Raw genomic sequence first — 18358 nt, 5'->3', positions numbered from 1 at the left:
TTCACAAGGGAGGCTGCCAATCGCCCAAGCCCCCAAGTCTATGCGTTAAAGTTTAACATATTCTTTGTTGAGAACATAATTAGTATCCATTATATATTTAAAACCAAGCATCCGGGAAGTTATGATGTTGGTAGACTTCAGGATGAAAATTTGAAAAAAAAATTCCAGGAACAGTTGAGTACTAAACTTGAGGGTTTAAAATTTGACAATGTGGAAGATGGTTGGAATAATTTCAGAAAAACAATTTGTGAAGTTGCTGATGGTGTCCTAGGGAAGAGTGCTAAGACAGCAACTAGGAATATAAGTGAAAAAGCTTTAGGTTTAATAGAGAGTAGAAGGGGTTTGTATAAGAATTATCTGAGCGATAGGTCGTATGAAAACAAAAGGAATGTAAAGAAAGTGGAGAAAGCATTAAAATATGAACTAAGGAGATGTGAAATGGAGGCGATGGATAAAATTGCTGAGGATCTGGAAGATGCGGCTAGACGGCATAATAGAAAAATATTATACTGGCATGTTAATAAATTGAAAGGGAGTAGCCGATCCGGACTAGTCCCAGTTAAAGATAGAAATGGGGTCACAATTAGTGATAAGGAAAAAGTTAAAGAAAGATGGGTGGAACATTTTGAGAATGTGCTAAACCGAGATACAGTTGCAGGAAAAGATATAGATAAAAATGAAAAAGTTTGTGATACCTTGGATGTGAAGGAAGATTTGTTTAGTGAGGAAGAATTGGCGACAGTGCTAGAAGGATTAAAAAATAATAAGGCCCCAGGTGCTGATAGTATGATTAATGAGTTCCTTAAATATGGTGGCTCTGAGGTTAGGAATAAGCTACTGAAGATTATGAACATGATTTTTGAAAAAGGGGAAGTACCCAATGATTTTAGGAAAACCTTAATTAAACCACTGTATAAGAAAGGTGACAAGAGTGAATGTCGGAATTATCGAGGCATTAGTCTGGTCTCTGTAGGTAGCAAATTACTGAGTAATATGATACTTTTTAGACTGAGACATGCTGTAGACAAAGTTTTAAGGGAAGAACAATGCGGTTTTAGAAAAGGTAGAGGATGTGTCGACCATGTTTTCACTCTTAGGTTAATAATTGAGAAGTCCCTTCGTTGTCAAACACCTTTGGTCCTTAGTTTTATCGATTATGAGCAAGCTTTCGATTCTGTTGATAGAACAGCGTTAACAAAGGTCTTATCGTTATATGGTATACCAGAAAAATACATTAAAGTGATTTGCGCTATGTACGAGAATAATACTGCTGCGGTTAAGGTAGGAAATGAGGTTAGCAACTGGTTTTGTATTAAATCAGGAGTTAAGCAGGGTTGTGTTCTATCCCCCTTTATATGGATCATTTTGATGGACTTCGTCTTAAGGAGCACAGGAAAGGCAATTGGAGACCATGGAATCAAATGGGGAGGAAGAACGCTCCTGGACTTAGATTATGCTGATGATTTAAGCATATTAGATGAAAGTGTGAGCAAAATGAATGAATTTTTAGAGGTTTTACGAGTTCAGGGTGCTAAAATAGGCTTGAAAATTAATGTTAAGAAGACTAAGTCACTAAGGTTAGGAATAAGTGAAGATGAGCAGGTGACCTTAGGTAACAAAAAGATTGATCAGGTTGGGAGCTTCAGTTACCTTGGTAGTATTATTAGTAAAGATGGTGGGAGCAGTGAAGATGTTAAAAGTAGAATAGCTAAAGCTCAGGGTGTTTTTTCACAGTTAAAAAAAGTTTGGAAGAATAGAAAGATAAGCCTACAAACCAAGATTAGAATATTGGAAGCTACAGTGATGACAGTGGTCAAATATGGCTCTGAAGCATGGACACTCCGAAAAGCAGATGAAAATTTACTAGATGTTTTCCAGAGAAATTGCCTACGGATTGTTCTGGGTACCCGGCTGACTGACCGTATTTCAAACAGTAGGTTGTACGAAAAGTGTGGTTCAATCCCGCTTTCTGGGGCTATAATGAAAGAAAGGTTGAGATGGCTAGGCCACGTTCTACGGATGAAGGATGACAGATTACCGAAGATTGTCCTTTTTGGCCAACCGTCTGGGGCTACACGGAAAGCAGGTCGTCCTTGTCTGGGTTGGGAGGATGTCATAAATAAGGATTTAAAGGAAATGGGAACTTCCTGGGAGGGTGTAAAGAGGGAGGCTTTAAATAGATTAGGTTGGAGGAGGAGCGTGCGTAGCTGTGTTGGCCTCAGGCGGCTTGGTGCTGCAGTGAGTTATTAGTAGTTAGTAGTAGTAGTATAACATTTTGGGAAATGATAGGAAAGGTACGCTTCTCAACTTAAAACTAACAGAAACTATCCAATGTGAGTAGGCCGGCACTCACTAATCTTCAGATTGAATTTTAGAATATTCTTTATAGGGAGTATAATACGTATATATGATATTTTGAAAATCTACCCTAAAAAATGACACGCTAAGGGCAGAGAAAGCCTCCTTCAAATACAGTGAAATTTGAGATTGTTTTCAAGTTATAAAGTTACTCTTTCCGTTTATTTGGAGAATTTTTTTCCCACATTCCGCCCCTTTTATTTAGCAAAGCGCATTAGTTTTATCATTATTTTTTCCTTGTTTGTACCTCTTATAAAAATGAAAAAATCAAAAAACATACTCTAATCTGAATTTTGGTTAATGATGGTCATTTAGACAAAATACGATCAATCTATCGATGGACATCTAAATGTATTTTGCATTAATTAATTCAATTTTAAGAGTAAAATAGGGATTACATAAAGAAAATTAGAGATTACATTCAATATTGATTCAGAGTTCAAGGAGAAAACATCTGTCTAGAATTGGACATTATTAATTATCAAACCAATAAGCTTTTTCAGTGAATTTTAATCCCTTCGAAACTTGTTAGATTTCGCAATATTTGGCAAAGGATTATGGTTCTTGACCTGAATAAAGTTATTACGGAGAATTTCAATAAGTGAGAGATAATCCTATGATAATAATTATCGAATTATTTTGACTGATATATTATTTTTGTAAACTTTACAAATAAGCGAGCAGAAGAGGGGAGGTTTTCTGTAGCACGCGTCGTCGTTCCTGCCGGAAGCTGTCTCCCTTAAACTGCGGGTAATAAATAGCAGGAGCCTACGCTTCCCTCGCTTATTGGCATTTCGAGCTTCTGAAATTTAGCCTACTACCTTTTCTATATCGTCCGATTACCCTCCGATATCATTTTTCTTTTGGGGTCTGCCATGATTCTTGGATTATAGTTAATTACTGAAAAACAAGCATGAGCAAAAAAATTGTTTTGAATGCTCTATTGAATTTTCTTGCGTGATCGCTTTCCGAGGGTGTGAAAATAGTGTATTGTAAACTAGGCTGTGAATTTCTTTTCGCATGATGTGATCTTATCAGCAAAGAAACTTCTTTATTGTGAACTTAATACGCAAGGCCAAGTTATAAGTCATGTCAAAGACGACGAAAATATTTTTGACGTGTGTAAACTCCTCGAATCAGCCACCAAAGAGAAGAAAAATATATCGCGCTTTGTTATTTTCAGTCCCTTTGAAACTCCAATCATCGGCGATGCTGTTTCTGCTACACTAGCTTCAAAAGCAAATGTAATGTCCCGAAAATAGATGGATTTATTGACGTGACGACTCGCACGCTCTTAAATGTGAACTCTTCGAATACTGCAAAAGTTGACAATGCATCAACCTCTGCTACCAACAATTCGCAAAGCGCAAAGTCATCATATGCTCTAGCACTAAAAGATTGTCCACAACATTATCAGGGATCCTCATGACCGTAAACTCTTCCCGGTCAATACATAAAGTTTTAATTCAACAAGGCATCTTTCAAACAAGGGCGTCTTTTAAGTCAGTTAAGCCTTAGTCTTTTGGATACTAGAGACAAATTCAAGACCGTCGGGCGGTCTTGGGACTTGGGTGAATTCCGTTTTATGTTCGCTGCTTGTAGAATCCTGTGATTATTTTCTTGTTGTTAAAGTTGATAATATATTTATCTATAATGTTGATTTCCCAACTGATTTCCATAATGGTACGCTTGGACGCCTTTTTCCTCTCACCTCTGAAAAATAATGAAGAAGTATGTCAAACATTATTTATAATAATTCTGCTTACCTAATAGTTGGAGATTTTAACTGTAACCTAACTGCTCCGTCTGCCCGCTCTTCTCTGATTGGTGGAATATTAGATAATCATTTGTATGCTGTTGATAAAGACGAAGATTTCTAATACATTCCCAATGCCTCATCCACATCCAACGTAGACCATATTGTCGCTTCTTCCTTCCTAGATGTCTCTCAACCCAATTTCCACCAGTTTATACAAGTTTTATAAATTACTGTTTATAAAAGAACTTGAAGAAAAATGTTACACGCCCCCACATTGATTTGGCTTTCAACGTGGCACAGAATGTGCAGACACCCTTGCATTTGCGGCTAATGCTCTGCTTGAGGCTTCTTGTACAGTTAGTTCACTCGCCTTGGCAAGTCTTGATGTTCGCCATTCTTTGACTCCCTGATCCACTCCCTTACGCTTTTAAAGGCTGTTAAAAGATGAGTAAATCCGGCTATAATTTGATCTCAAAGGGATATGTAAACTGAGCTACAGATCCATCTTAAAATCCCTCTTAAGCAGCATGAAATGGCAAGGCCACTGGATAGAACTATACCAGTTAAGAGCGGAGCCAGGCAAGGTACAATTGCCTTAGCTTGATATTTCAATAAGTCCTCAAAGCTCAGGCCCAGTGTTAGATGTCTTGGGTTGGTAAATTTATAGCAAACCATATAACTGGCTTTTGCATAAAGTGAATATACCACTCGACACCTTTTTTATGCTCTTTACGAATATAATAATCGCTTCTACCTTAAATTGATATTTAAGCACTTTTTTAGCTCTTAAAATTGACGAATTTTCAAAAAATTGTGATAGTTCATATAACTAACTTATCAATAAAGCAAAAATACTACTTGATGCCTTTTTTATGTTCTTTACGGATATAATAGTCGCTTCTACCACAAATTCAAATTTAAGCACTTTTTAAGCTCTTAAAAATGACGAATTTTTAATTACAGTACGAGTTATCCGTCGTTTCCGACAAAATAATACTACGTTTTCTCCGCATCGTTTTCGACAAAATAATACTACGTTTTCTTAGTGCGAAGAAGAAAACGCCATAACATTGGTAAAATTAATTTATCCAAATGTTGGAAAATCAGTGCTTGTGGATTATATATAACATTAAAGAAATGTATTTATAATGAAACAGTAAGTTTGAGATCAATGTTTTAAAGTTTCAGACAAATGTTTCGAGTCTTTTTTATACCCCATATATAGGTCATTTTTGAGAGCTCAAAAAGAGCTTAAATCTGAATTTGAGGTTGAAGCGATTATTATATTCGTAAATAGCATAAAAAAAAGGCATCGAGTGGTATATTCACTTTATACGAAAGCCAGTTATATGGTTTGCTATAATTTTACCCCTGGGTTCTCTCTGGCCTGAAAATCTCCTTAGTCACTTATGCTGATAACATTTTTGACATTAGTCGAACTTTTGACAAAATTTCTGAAACTTTCCAAAAACTGCAAGCAGAATATTTCAAATCTAGTCTTGAATTTAACGTTGCAGTCTGACGTCATGCTTTTTAACTCGAAAGGCTCACTTCCTCATGAAATTCTACTCTGGAATTCAAAGACCTGCCCGTCTGGCCAAATTGTTTACCTTAGTATTCCATTGGATATACCATTTCTCATACTTGTCATCTCCTAACAGAAGTCATAAAACGCCGCATATCAGCTGCCTGTGCTCCCATAGTCTCTGCTAAGCTTCGTTCAATCGCCGTTATCTAGCAACGTTGTACAACACTGTTTCTCTCCCCCACACCCTCTACATTGCATCCTCCTAGAAGAATATTACAAATGTTGATAAATTGAAAATCCGCTCCTTTTTTTTCCGCTTGGCAAAATACATAGATATCCAATTTGGACACGCAATTCAAAACTTATCAAAGCCTTCTCATAGCAGATCCTACTATAGCTTTTGCTAAACTTATGGAGAATCACAACCACTAGATTTCAAGACATGCTTGGAGCAAACTTCTTCAACTATAATTACCTTGTCATAGCTGTATAGTGATATTCTGCTTCTTTTTTTTTTCTCTCTCTTTGTAGTGCTCCGTCATTTTCTTTTTGTACAAAGAGGGGTTTCCTATAAATAATAACAAAGTATCTCATTTTGGAATAAAAGTAAAAGAAACCCCCTACAACCCACATAAACACACTCACAGGCAAAAAAAACTGTCAGACGAGCTATGCAGTAGGTGCTGTTTTTTCAAAGAGTAAAATAGGAGCTACAGTAAAGAAAATAAATCATTTTGGAATAAAAACATAAAGAACCAAATTACCAACCATCCTCCATTACCAGAAAAACCTGATTCATTAAAAAATTGGTTATTATTAACATCAAAATAGCATAAAATTCCTCTTTCACATGTATAACTATCCTTTAAATTTATACCTTTTTTAGCGTAAATTTCGGTAAACCACACAGTCGTATTTTGTACTCTAAAAGACATCAATCCAAGAAGCAACATTTCCTAAATTCTCAGAAACAAACAAAATATTTTGAGAATGCATTATATTAAAAAGACTGCTACTGTTTACAAATCAAAAATCGAATAATCGAGAATGATCGAAAAAATGACATTGTAAAAAAAGGACATAAGAATAGAAATTCAATATATAATAAAATTCCACCTCTCACGATTAACTGTTTCACTGGAAGTCCAAAAAAGCCATGGACAATGAGAGGACCTCACCAATTGAACGATTACGTCATGGAATGAACATTCATAATTCACACCTGGTATCACAGGCAAACTTAATAGTGCCGACCATTGTCTACCCGTTTCCCCGAGTTCACCTCGGAGGGGGGTCAACTAGAACTTGTGACAATTTCAACAGGGTAATTTACAATATATTTAGCGTAAGGCACATAAGGGGGCTCATATAGACGGTTAATAATTATCATTTTGGTTGCATTGGGTACAGATCCTTCAAACTGTCCGTTAAACCAACTTTGAGCCGATTCTGGATTAGGAACGTGATTTTCACGCCATGACGCATGCCAGGCGCTGAATTTGTCATGACGATCAAGGATGACTCGGCGGTGAGACTGTAATAGAAACAATTTTTAATTAAAAAGCCATTAATCATAAATTTTATAAAAAATTAATTATATAAAAAAATGTCTACTCTATATGTACATAAAATGTGAACATACATAAAAATTATAATTAAATTATAAAAATCAAATAATTATAAATCTAAAAAAAACTCTGGTTTAAACCTTTATATCAATCTTAAGTAATGAAGATTAAAGACACTACAATAGAAAGATAGTTTGTCAATTAGTGGATTTACCATTAGTTTGGATCAAACCCAGAAAAATAAAAGAAGTAATTTTCTTGATAGACTCTTGAATCTACTGCGATGGAATAATATGCTTTCAAACTAAACTAAATGCCACTAGTATATATTTGTAAGCTCATTTACTTTAATTAGTATCAATAGACAATTTTTAATTAGTATATTTTTAATTAGTATATTAGTATATTTTTAATTAGTATCAATGGTAAAAATAGACAACAAAAGCAAAGCCATGTGCACGTGTTTCCTTATCAATTCGCAAACTGCTGAAATATCCCAAGAATATTATACGTAAATACGAATATATACGTAAAATACGTACTTCATCGTTGTACTGAAATATATTAATTTTTGGTCATATTCAGGTTCTCAGTGAAAATATTAAGAAGTGGATTTGATATACTTTAATATTGAACATAGTATACATAAATTTTTCCAGTCATTTGCATCATAAGATTATAAGATAAGCCCCCCCCCCCCCCCCATGGGTGCTATTTTTTAAAACGGAAACGCCTAAAAAGAAGCTCGTATAGTCAATCCTGGTCGTAAAGCTCGTAAAGCCATATGGAAGAAAAAACAATTTGTTTTCAAACAAAGGAGGGAATAAACGGCAAGAGAGAAATTGTATAGTTCAACATCCCAAACACAATCTTGCATACAACCCTGGTTCCAACATAAATTATACTTTGAAATATAATAGAAAAGCGATATAATTTGGTAATCAAAGTACGTACAAAAAACGACGAAAAAATTCGAATAACCCATCACCTGTAACACACTCTTTCTATAACAGGTTCTAAAATAGCTACTAAATATTGTAAATTAGTAAAATTGTCACAAATATCAATACATATTAGTAGGTACATTCCATGCTCCCATAAGCAAAATCTATTTACAATAAGATACGAGAGTGCCTCTTCCTCAATTTAAGAAAAACAAACATAACATCGCAAAACGGTCCAGTGAGATTACGATTTTTTTTTTTTTTTTTTTTTTTTACTATTTGCTAAAAAAACGATCGAACCCAATGTTCAATTATCGAAGCTGGTATCCTGCAAAATAATTTATTAGATGATGAAACGAAGTTATGAGATGATCAAGTTATTAATATTAAGAAGTGCTACTGGTAGGAATTGTCGTTCGGTGTGTATACGTTAGTGATAATATATCAGCATCAAGCTACCAAAAAGATACAGGTAGTTTTAAAAAATTACCCAGGAATAACAGCTAAAATTTTATTTATCACTTTATAATAGGTTCAACAAAGCTAAATTTATCATTTTAGCTTAGGCAAAATTTACACCAAGCACTGCAAGCAATTGTACATCATTGCTGCTGGTTGTTTCTTAAATATAGGTCTCTTTGTGCACGCTTTTTCATAAAAATGGTATATTCAATTACCATTTTTTTAAAGTAATATACAACTAACATGTTTTCTATTTATGGAATAGAAAATTATTTTTATATATATATAAACAAAAAAAAAATAGTACCCGTCGTGCTCGATGAAGAGACCCTTTTCTGTACATGAAGCTACCACTTTTGACGACAAAGGCTAGCTTGTACCGATTAGGACTAAATTTGCACTTAGTATTGTCATTAACAACTAGGCCACGCAATTCTGGTCGTTCTTCCATGAGATCCAACCTAAAAAGAAACAAATTTAATTAAACCAAAAGCAAATATTAGCTGAATTTCGCAAGAGTGTCTGTGTGCGTGTGGGGGGGGGGGTTAAGTGGTTAGAGAAAGATATGAAAAAATAAATATCAAACTTCACATATTGAGATATTGGAGAGGGGAGTCTTCATACCAATATCAGCATAAGGATGTGATCCCTCCTATCCCTCAATGCACAGATACGAAAAACACAACAATGAATAACTAAAATAGACTTTTGGTTTTCTTGCCGCAAATAATTTCTTATGCACATTGCCTTATCCATTTGTAAACTTTTATTTGTTGTGATGAGTCTCTATATTCTCATTTTATCTAAAAGAAGCTGTTTAACGTTAAGGATAGACTTGACACTAGGCCTTTACATGCCAATATCAATTTCATCAAGAATGAGGGACGGGCCTAGAAGTATCAACAAGACAAGAGAGGAGACTCTCAACAAGACAAGACAAGAGCCTAGCGAGATTGACAAATGGATCCACTGATACTGAGAGAAATTAAAAGGCTTAAATTAAATTCCTACAAAAGTGATACTTTTTACAATTAGTCGAAACATGGCCAACATTTACTTTTCTTCAGATGGTTCCTTTTGAAATTTTGCAAGTATTGCTAAGAGATAGAGGAAGGGGGTGGGTTCTTCCCATCAGTGAGACTTCTTTATCATTTTCTCAAGGTACAAAGCCTAAAAACACCGCAAAAAAGTTTTGTTCACCATTTCTATGATATGTAACATTTATGTTTGATTGTGAGACAGTCTATTGAGAAAGGGACAGTTAGCACAAACAAAAAACAGGAAGGAGGACAATAACTGGAATCTATTAATTATTCTCTTTTTTAGTTTCTCGATCATTATCTTTAGAAGTATTTTTACATCTTGGAGAGGAAGGCAAGACTTCAGAACTTGATTGAATGTTTCAAGAATTATTGGTTTGGAGCGAAGAGGCTTGAGGACTCTACTTTCTATGCAAAGGGTTTTGCAATCAAATAAGACATGGCTGGTTTCATTAGTTGAAAAGCAATTATGACATAGTCTTTTACATAGACAAATGGTGATTCTTCAATTTATAATGTCTATGTTTAACAGAAGGCTTCTGATTTCAGTCTGAAATATATTATTGCCTTATCCCTTTGTAATCTGGCTGTGACATTACTTGTTAGTTATAGAGCACTCCAAAACTGTTAGCACAAACTAAAAATAAGAGCAAAGACAACAAGCAAAATTATTGATTGTTCGTCTTAGGTGGAAGTATGTAGACGACCTGTCTGCACTTGAGGTTTGTCGACGAAATATTAAAAGCTCAATTATAACATTACTTGACGATGTCACACAGGAGGCTTCTTTATGGAAGGTGAAAGTTAACGCTAATAAATCGTTAGTTATGGCGGATGATTTTTTAAAATGACCCCCATCTTTCACAAACCCCGCTCCTCCCAAAATCTCTGTCACATGCATTAAACTACTTGGTGTGACAATCACTACTGACTTGAAGTGGGATATCCATGTTCAAAATATCCTACTTTTGTTAAAATTTTCTTGGCCCCTGAGGATCTTCTCCAAATTTATTGTTCTTTTATTCGGCCAATACTGGAGTTTACTTGTCCAGTGTGGCATTTTGGTCTTTCTCCAGAGGGTATTTATAAGACTGAAAATGTCCAAAAGCGAGCACTTAGAATAATAAATGGTGAAGGGAAGGTTCCATATCATTATCTACTTGGTAAGCTCAAGCTCACCACGTTGGCCGAGAGAAGGAACCTCTATGCCTTGGTTTCGGTACCAAGACCCTTTCTGTTCCTCGATTACGTTCCATCATCCCCAAGCCCTACCTTCCCAGCCGCTACAGGCCGTCCTAACTAAAATCACACACAAAAAGAAAAAACTGACTGGGGGTTTATAAATATATATATTTACTAGTGCTTGTTTGACGCAAAATTTAAATTCGGCAACCATGCTGTAATAGAAATTTTCAAAATACAATTCTATTCTATATTCGTGTTTAGAAAAAAACTTTAAAATTTAACCAAAATATATGACACAACAAACTTTCTTACAATTACTAACTTAAGTTTAATATAAACATTTACACACTGAAGTTATCGTCAAAAAGTTCATGGTGACAAACTATATATAAGAAGCGACTTGGCCCAACAGTAACCAAAACTCTAAAAAAAAAAATGATAATAATTCTTACGTAAAAAAAATGGCTTGTTACGCTGATTCCAAATATACAGATTTCATCAAGCCTGAGAAAATATACTTGATCTTCAAAAAAGGGGGAAACACCCCCAAGTGATCCTAATAAAAATTACATCATCAGATTCTGCATACAAGAGAACATTAATAGAGTGGCTTCAAGCACATGTCTACGAAAATCTGATATTTTGTAATAAATTTTCTTCGCAAAAAAAAAAAAATATTACGCATGTTTAGTTGTTTTTTTTTTTCCATGGGGTGATACAAACAGATATGGTTTTAAAGAAGATTTACGTAGCGACTACCAAATCACGAAGCAAAAAATTCGAATTCGACACTTACTTCCTTTCAGGTTCATCTGATTCGAGCTTTTCTTTCTTGATTTTATCTTTGAGTTTTCGCCAATGTCTAGTATTCCTTCGGAGAAAAATTGGTTTGGCTCCAACTTCCGGAGAATCAGGGACATAACTAAATTCACCAATTCCTACAGACGCTCCTTGGGAGTAGCTGTCAACATAATTCTGCCATTTTTCCCGAGATTTCTTAGTCTCAGACTTTTCGGATATATCTGATGAATCTGTATCAAGTAATTCTATTGTGAGTTGGTTCAGGCCTTGATGCTAAAATGATAAATGTATTAATGAATATTGCTTTCGACATGCACAACTTTTAAAGGGCTAACTTTTAAGGGCTAAAAAGAGTGGCTGACCAAGGCGATGCAAAAAGAGTGGGAGGCTATCACAAAATTTTCTATTTTTTAAACATATGATTATGATTGTTTTTATTCCTGGAAACTCCAGTACTTATAGTAAATATTTCCGACAAATCTAGAAAGCAGGAGGAGGGTATGGCTAAACAAAGGCACGCTCTCAGAATTGTATCCTGGGGAAAGGGATGGGTGTAACTTAGAAAAGAAGAAGCAAGAACAAGCAAATTAGAGGGAAAATCATAAACCCTTAAGATACTGCAGGGAGGGGTATTGGACTGAATCTCCCACTCTCCTGCATGAGAGCCCAGTTAAACTACTCGAATGTTTTTATCCCACCTTTTTAGACAGTGATTGTAAAGGTTTGACAAAAAAAAATCTAAATGGACTCGAAACAGCCGAGGGTACCTAAAGTCACAATTAGCAGGCGTTAATCTTGAACAAAAAAAAAAAAAAAAAAAAAAAAAATACTAGGATCTTCCAGAGCCATTGAATCCACGTCGAATCCCCGTTCCAGGTGCCGTGTCTTTTTACAGGGACAGGTTGCAAGTCTGTCACCCAGCCTTCCGGCAGCTAGAATCAGGACCCCCAGCCCAGTGTTGCCAAGCACAAAATCAATCCAAAGTGCTACCAAAGGATTATAAAGATATACACCATCAATATAAACAGTACTTCGTTAGAATAAAAGAAATACAATGTATTATCAGCGAAATTTCACTAGAGACATCAGTAGGCTATATGGGTTTTGGTGCTCTCAAAATTCACTTGTGAAGTAAGGTTGAGGCTCCGAAAAACCGAGCACTGGAAAAACAGTTTCATTCGACGTTGCACTTAGATTTTGAACGATCTTCCTGGGGACGTTATCCCTGAAAGTTTCCCTATAAACTCTTTCAAAAGGAGGTTCAGTAGTCAACTAAAGCCTCAAAATGAAACAACATATAAAAGACTATTGGCAAATCATACATTCAAATATACCTGGCGCCGCAAATTCAGGAATAAAAAGGGGGATGGGTACACGAAATTTCCCATTCCTTATCTTTGGCTTACTCAATAAATTTCATTATATACTAAAGAACATATTACGCGAGAAGCGACTACTTATGCTACGGAGGAATAATTTGGCATACACGTGGTTTCGCCTAGGAAACTTGTACTAGCCTACAGTTCATTGCCAGCAATGCTTTAAATGGAAACAAGGAATTTAAAATATAGATGCAACAAGCACCACTGAGGTGGGTTTGAATAAAAAAGCTAAGAAATCCGAGTATAATTTTCCTCAGAGCATTTGACATAAATAAAGAACAATGGCCAGGGAATAACCCCCCCCACCCACCAAAAAAATTTCAGCGTACACGCCTGGCAACAACATATATTTGCTACTCCCTTTTCTTCTTGTTAATCCTCAATTAACAATAATTTGACAGGCATGTGATATGAAATTCAGGTTTTGATTATATGCTATGTAAACCCGAATTTGCATTAAATAAAAGAGTTGTAACTTTGAATTCTTATTTGTTATTACCATATAATCGCAATGCAATCAAAATTCTAGAAAAGATATGACGAATCACGTGGTAATGAGTCTTCTTTTTTTACTGAGGCATGACATAGGTGAACAATTCAAACAAACAAAAAATCTTAATTACTAGCTACTAGGACGAGAATGGGACGGGAGGAGGTAATAAAAAATGATTTCTCGAACTACATGTGAGTAAGTAGATATGATGCTTTGAACGGATTGAGGTGAAGAAGCATGGCCATCTACGTTGACCTCAGGCGGGTTGGTTCCGCAGTTAGTTGTGAGCAGTAGTAGTAACCATTTAGAACTGTGTATTCAGTCACCGTCAATTTATTTCTAAGTTAATTTTCTGATTAGCAATCTAGGCTTAATACTAGCAGTATTGAATGACTGACTAACAGTATTGATTGACATGGCTGAATGACTAACACGCAGTCAGCTTGGAGCTTCAAAAGACACTACCTAAACTGGCTGTAGATTCGTCAAAACCAAAAAGTATTAGAAAAAACTTACAATATACATTTTGAATACGTTATCTTCTGTAATGAGGGCTTCACATTTTGTTTGATAGGCAGCTTCAGCAACATGTCTAGGCTGTATAAGGCGTTGCTTTAGGAATTGGAAGAAGCACTCTGTACATTGAATTGAAGTCTCCTCTGATACAATATGTTGCAGCTATAAAAGATAACATAGATTACATTGTATTCTTAAATAGTGACAAAGACCGCAATGCCTTTCCATAATACAAGTACAGAAGAGAGAATAATGGGGATTTTTTTCCAAAGAAAATTACTTAAAAACTGAAAAAAGTTTGTTTAAAAAATAATTTACGTGTTGTCTTCACAAGCAATTTAATGATAATGAATCTTCTCAATTCTGGTAAGGATAAAACCTCAGTTACTCGTCTAAGAGGGGTGTATCAAATACCATGTAGTTGTGAAATTATTACATTGGTCGAACCCATCAAAATTTAAGAACAAGATTACAGCAACACAAAGAAAGTATTGAAAAAGCATTAAAATCTAGAAATAGCCCCGTATCTTTTGATACAGCTTTAAGCAATCATATTTTTGAAATTCCAAACCATTATGTTCTACTTGACGAAACAATTCTAATTAGCAATGACCTAGGAATCAAACAAACTGTCCGCAAGGCAATCGAAATCAAACGAAACTTAAATAATAATACATCCCTAAATAGAGACATGGGTGAATACACACTCAACCCTACGTACACAAAATTGATTATAGAAAATAATCTAATTCAAAATAAAACAAAAACACAAACCAATAAAAATAAGCCCAATCCCAAAAGAACTACAAGATTAGCTGCAGAGAAGGCAAACATCGCAATAAGATATTATTCCAATTTTTAATAAATATAGTTAGTGAAATGAATGAACCTTTTTGGCTTTTATCACACAGTCTTGGCTGAACTTTCGTTAAGAAGCAATGATGCCTAGGCTATTTTAAAAAATGGATTTTTAACCGAGAACTTTTATTGTAAGTGTGTTATTGTTTATTATTTTCTTTGCTGAAGACGGCCCTTAGATATAGGGCCGAAATATTCAAATAGGTTTTGTTCGTTCACTGTCTTGGGAAAAAAGTCCTCATTATTCTCTCTTCTGTGTTTGTAACACTGTATTCTGATTTGGTGGATAGTCCCCTTAACTATTGTCCACCAGTTTATTTGAACACCTTTTCTACTCCCAAAAGGGGTTTACAGACTTTACACAATACAGCCATTAATTCACTTAGATCTTATGCGCCCTGCACCCTGACCCCGGATGACGAGGAATGTGACCAACAATGATTTAAATTTTTGGTTCTTCTGTCTTTTTAATTTACAAAATATTTTTCTATTCCATTTCTCGTGAATATTCAAACAGATTATGCCTAAGGGAAGGTTCTTTGAAGACATATAAATTCTAATGCATAAAAAACTCTCCTAAAATAAGAGAATATCCAGCACACGGTATAAGAATTACAAACTATCGTCAGTAAAATAAAGGAAGTGATGCGCTCAGCATTTTGCTTACGTGTCTCTTGGGAGAATTATGTAATTATGATACATTATACAAATAAGTATGAAACTATTAATTAGTGATGAATATAATGGATTAGTAAAATAGATTGAATATTTAAGCACGCACTGTTACGCAGGATCGTTTAGATCGCAGTCTTTTTTATCAAATGTCAATATATTAAATTGAGTCACAATGTAATTAATTTGAATTATCAGGGCATATACAACTTGTATTTTAAAAGTGGTATTACTTCTAATTAGCTTTTTTTTTTTTTTAGCTGACAACGATATTAAAAGAAACTCGTCAAATGACATAGTGGTTGTATATATGTTAAAGTGAATGTCTGAAATTTGGTTAATGTCGACATTCACCAGTGAATGTCCGAAATTCCTTTTTCTCTACTTTGATTCAATTAGTTTTACTACAAGTCAGGTACGCAGGGTAAGCTTTTAGGTCCTTTAATATTTTTGGTAATGATTAACAATTTTGCTGATGACTCAGCCGATCGATGGAAGTTTGTGGATGACATGTCATTGCTCGAAAAGTGTAGAAGAAATATTAAGAGCAGTGCAATGGCAATTCTCGAAGACCTTGCAAGCGAAGTAGTCTAGTCAAAAATGAAAGTGAACTCCCATGAATCTCATATTATGACTTTTAGTTTTCTTAAATCAAAGCTATCATTTATAACCCCAATACCTAATGAAATAAATACAACAGAAACTAAACTCTTAGGGGTCACACTAACTAGCAATTTGAAATGGGAGGCCCACATTTGCTCTATTGTTAAACAGGCTATTACATCTCTGCCTCTCCTTAAGCTATTTGCCAAATTTCATGCCCAAAAGCACATATCCTCCGCCTTTATACATCTTTTATCCGTCCACAGCTTGAGTGGGCTTGCCTGGTGTGGCATTTTGGTCTTACAATGGATCAGTCCGATAGGCTAGAAATTATCCAGAAGAGAGCCCTGAGAATAATTTAAGGTCAGGACAAAGTGCCTTACATTCTCCTCATCAAGGAATTCCGCCTCCCTACCTTAGCAGCCCGACGTGTTACTCTTTGTGCAAATTTCAGAAATAGTCTACGTCGTAACCCATGCTTTCAAAGTATACTCCCAGCCCCTTATTGCCCTCAAAAGCCCCGTTTACCTCGATCAAAAGCACAAAAAATCCCAGTTTTAAATCCTATTAATGCAAGAACTGAGCGCTACAGAAAGAGCTTTGTACCAGCGTTTGTTGGAATCATAAATAAATGAAATTTATAATACATCATGTTGATGTGTCATTTATATTGTTAATGTGTCATTTATATTGTTAATGTGTTCGTTTTGTTGCTTCATTTTTATTTGACAGGCCAGTTGGATCCATCACTGTATGTTTTTTGTAATGTACTTATGTTTTACTTATGGCCTCATTTTTATTCATTGTACTTATATTATTTGACAAGCCAGTTTGGTTTATCGCTGTAGGCAATGTTTTGATATTACACTTAATGTTTCACTTATGTTTTGTTTCTTTTTTTTTGTACAATGTAGGCTAGTTGACTGAAAGCAACAAGTTCGGCAGTTTTTTGTTGTTGTTGTGACAGTTTGCTTGATAATAAAGTACCATTGTATTCTATTCAAAAAAAAGTTAATTCAACCTCGTGTAAAATTAGGAACAGGTGCACTTAGGCCCTTTTTGCAAAACACCACGGAAATTGTTCCTAGAAAAAAAAAATCGTAAACATTTCTATGCTTAGAACGGCGAGCATCTGAATAAAAAAGGGATAAGTTCAGCAAGGTTTAGACTTATCTCTGTTCACAGCTTTTTTTTTTCTTTTTTCTTTTTTTATTAGAGATACTTTTATTAACCGAACAAATTTGAAAGAAATTAAGAAGATTGGAAATTTATAAAGAAGCTAAATTTTACTTTTAAGAAATGGTCAAACCTAACTTTCATATTGCGGTCCTCGCGTGCATATCTCGTATTTTGACATTGGAGCATAACTTAGCTAAATTTCCTTCTATGTGATTTTTCAATTTTCCCTGAATTGAAAATAAATTCTTGATATATGAAAGACCGTTACTTTTGTTTTACCTTAGTTCTCTTCCCTTTTTATACTGCTTTTTGGGAACACTACAGTGATTTTGATAATTGAGCATGATTTTAACAAGTTTTTTTTTTTTTTTCCATAAAAACACAAATCCTAATGCGTCGACATTTTTCAATGCAAGCGAGAAAAGGTGCTCTAGGGATCAAGTAAATAGCTTATGGTTGAAAATAAACTGCGTTGAAAATTCATTGTTTTTATAACCCTTCGTAGTAATTTGTCAGGTTTTCCTGATTATTTCTCAGCAACAATAGAAGTTTATTCGCATTAAATGGATTAAAACTCATTTTTATGTAAAATAAGGGTGACTCGATTTTTCTGCAACATACCTGCGATTTTCCGTAAATTAAATGCGCAGTTTAAATTGCGTTTTTCTCGCAAAACGCAGCATGTGCAGGGTTCGGACAGGTCGGTTCGTTTCAAATTATAGGCTCTGTCCTATTTATATAGGATTTCCCGAGCCCAAATATAGGATTCGGAAATATTCGGGATCAGATCGGTGGTAGATGGCATGGGATGCCTGGTCACGTAAATTCGTCATTTCTCGAGTTTCTGCTTTTTTTCAGATACACATACTGTGCAAACGATTGACTGATACAGGTAAACTACCTGGAATCACTCTTGCTGCTTCTTGGGCATCAATTTCGATATGAGGTCAGTTTTTCTCTTTGCAAGAGACTGATCCATTCTCGCAGATTCCACCATCTGCTTTCTTTCA

General features: G+C 35.0%; 1 protein-coding gene across 3 annotated transcripts in view; it reads right to left on the bottom strand.

The window, feature by feature from the left end:
* Positions 1-6625: 6625 nt before the first annotated feature.
* The window catches only part of LOC136031333 (paired amphipathic helix protein Sin3a-like), a 110187-nt gene continuing 98454 nt past the window's right edge, over positions 6626-18358 (bottom strand). For all 3 annotated transcript variants that reach the window (XM_065710817.1, XM_065710819.1, XM_065710818.1), the window contains exons 19-22: positions 14037-14198; positions 11641-11918; positions 8927-9080; positions 6626-7179 (exon numbers count right to left, since the gene is read on the bottom strand). In XM_065710817.1, the coding sequence (XP_065566889.1) occupies positions 6940-7179; positions 8927-9080; positions 11641-11918; positions 14037-14198 (834 nt within the window). In that variant the 3' untranslated portion in view covers positions 6626-6939. The remainder of the gene's footprint in view (positions 7180-8926; positions 9081-11640; positions 11919-14036; positions 14199-18358) is intronic.

Source organism: Artemia franciscana, chromosome 9, assembly GCF_032884065.1.
Source record: "Artemia franciscana chromosome 9, ASM3288406v1, whole genome shotgun sequence".
NCBI classification, from domain to species: Eukaryota; Metazoa; Arthropoda; class Branchiopoda; order Anostraca; family Artemiidae; genus Artemia; species Artemia franciscana.
Note: the sequence above shows the minus strand (reverse complement) of the source record. Positions and strands in the feature narration are given on the sequence as shown.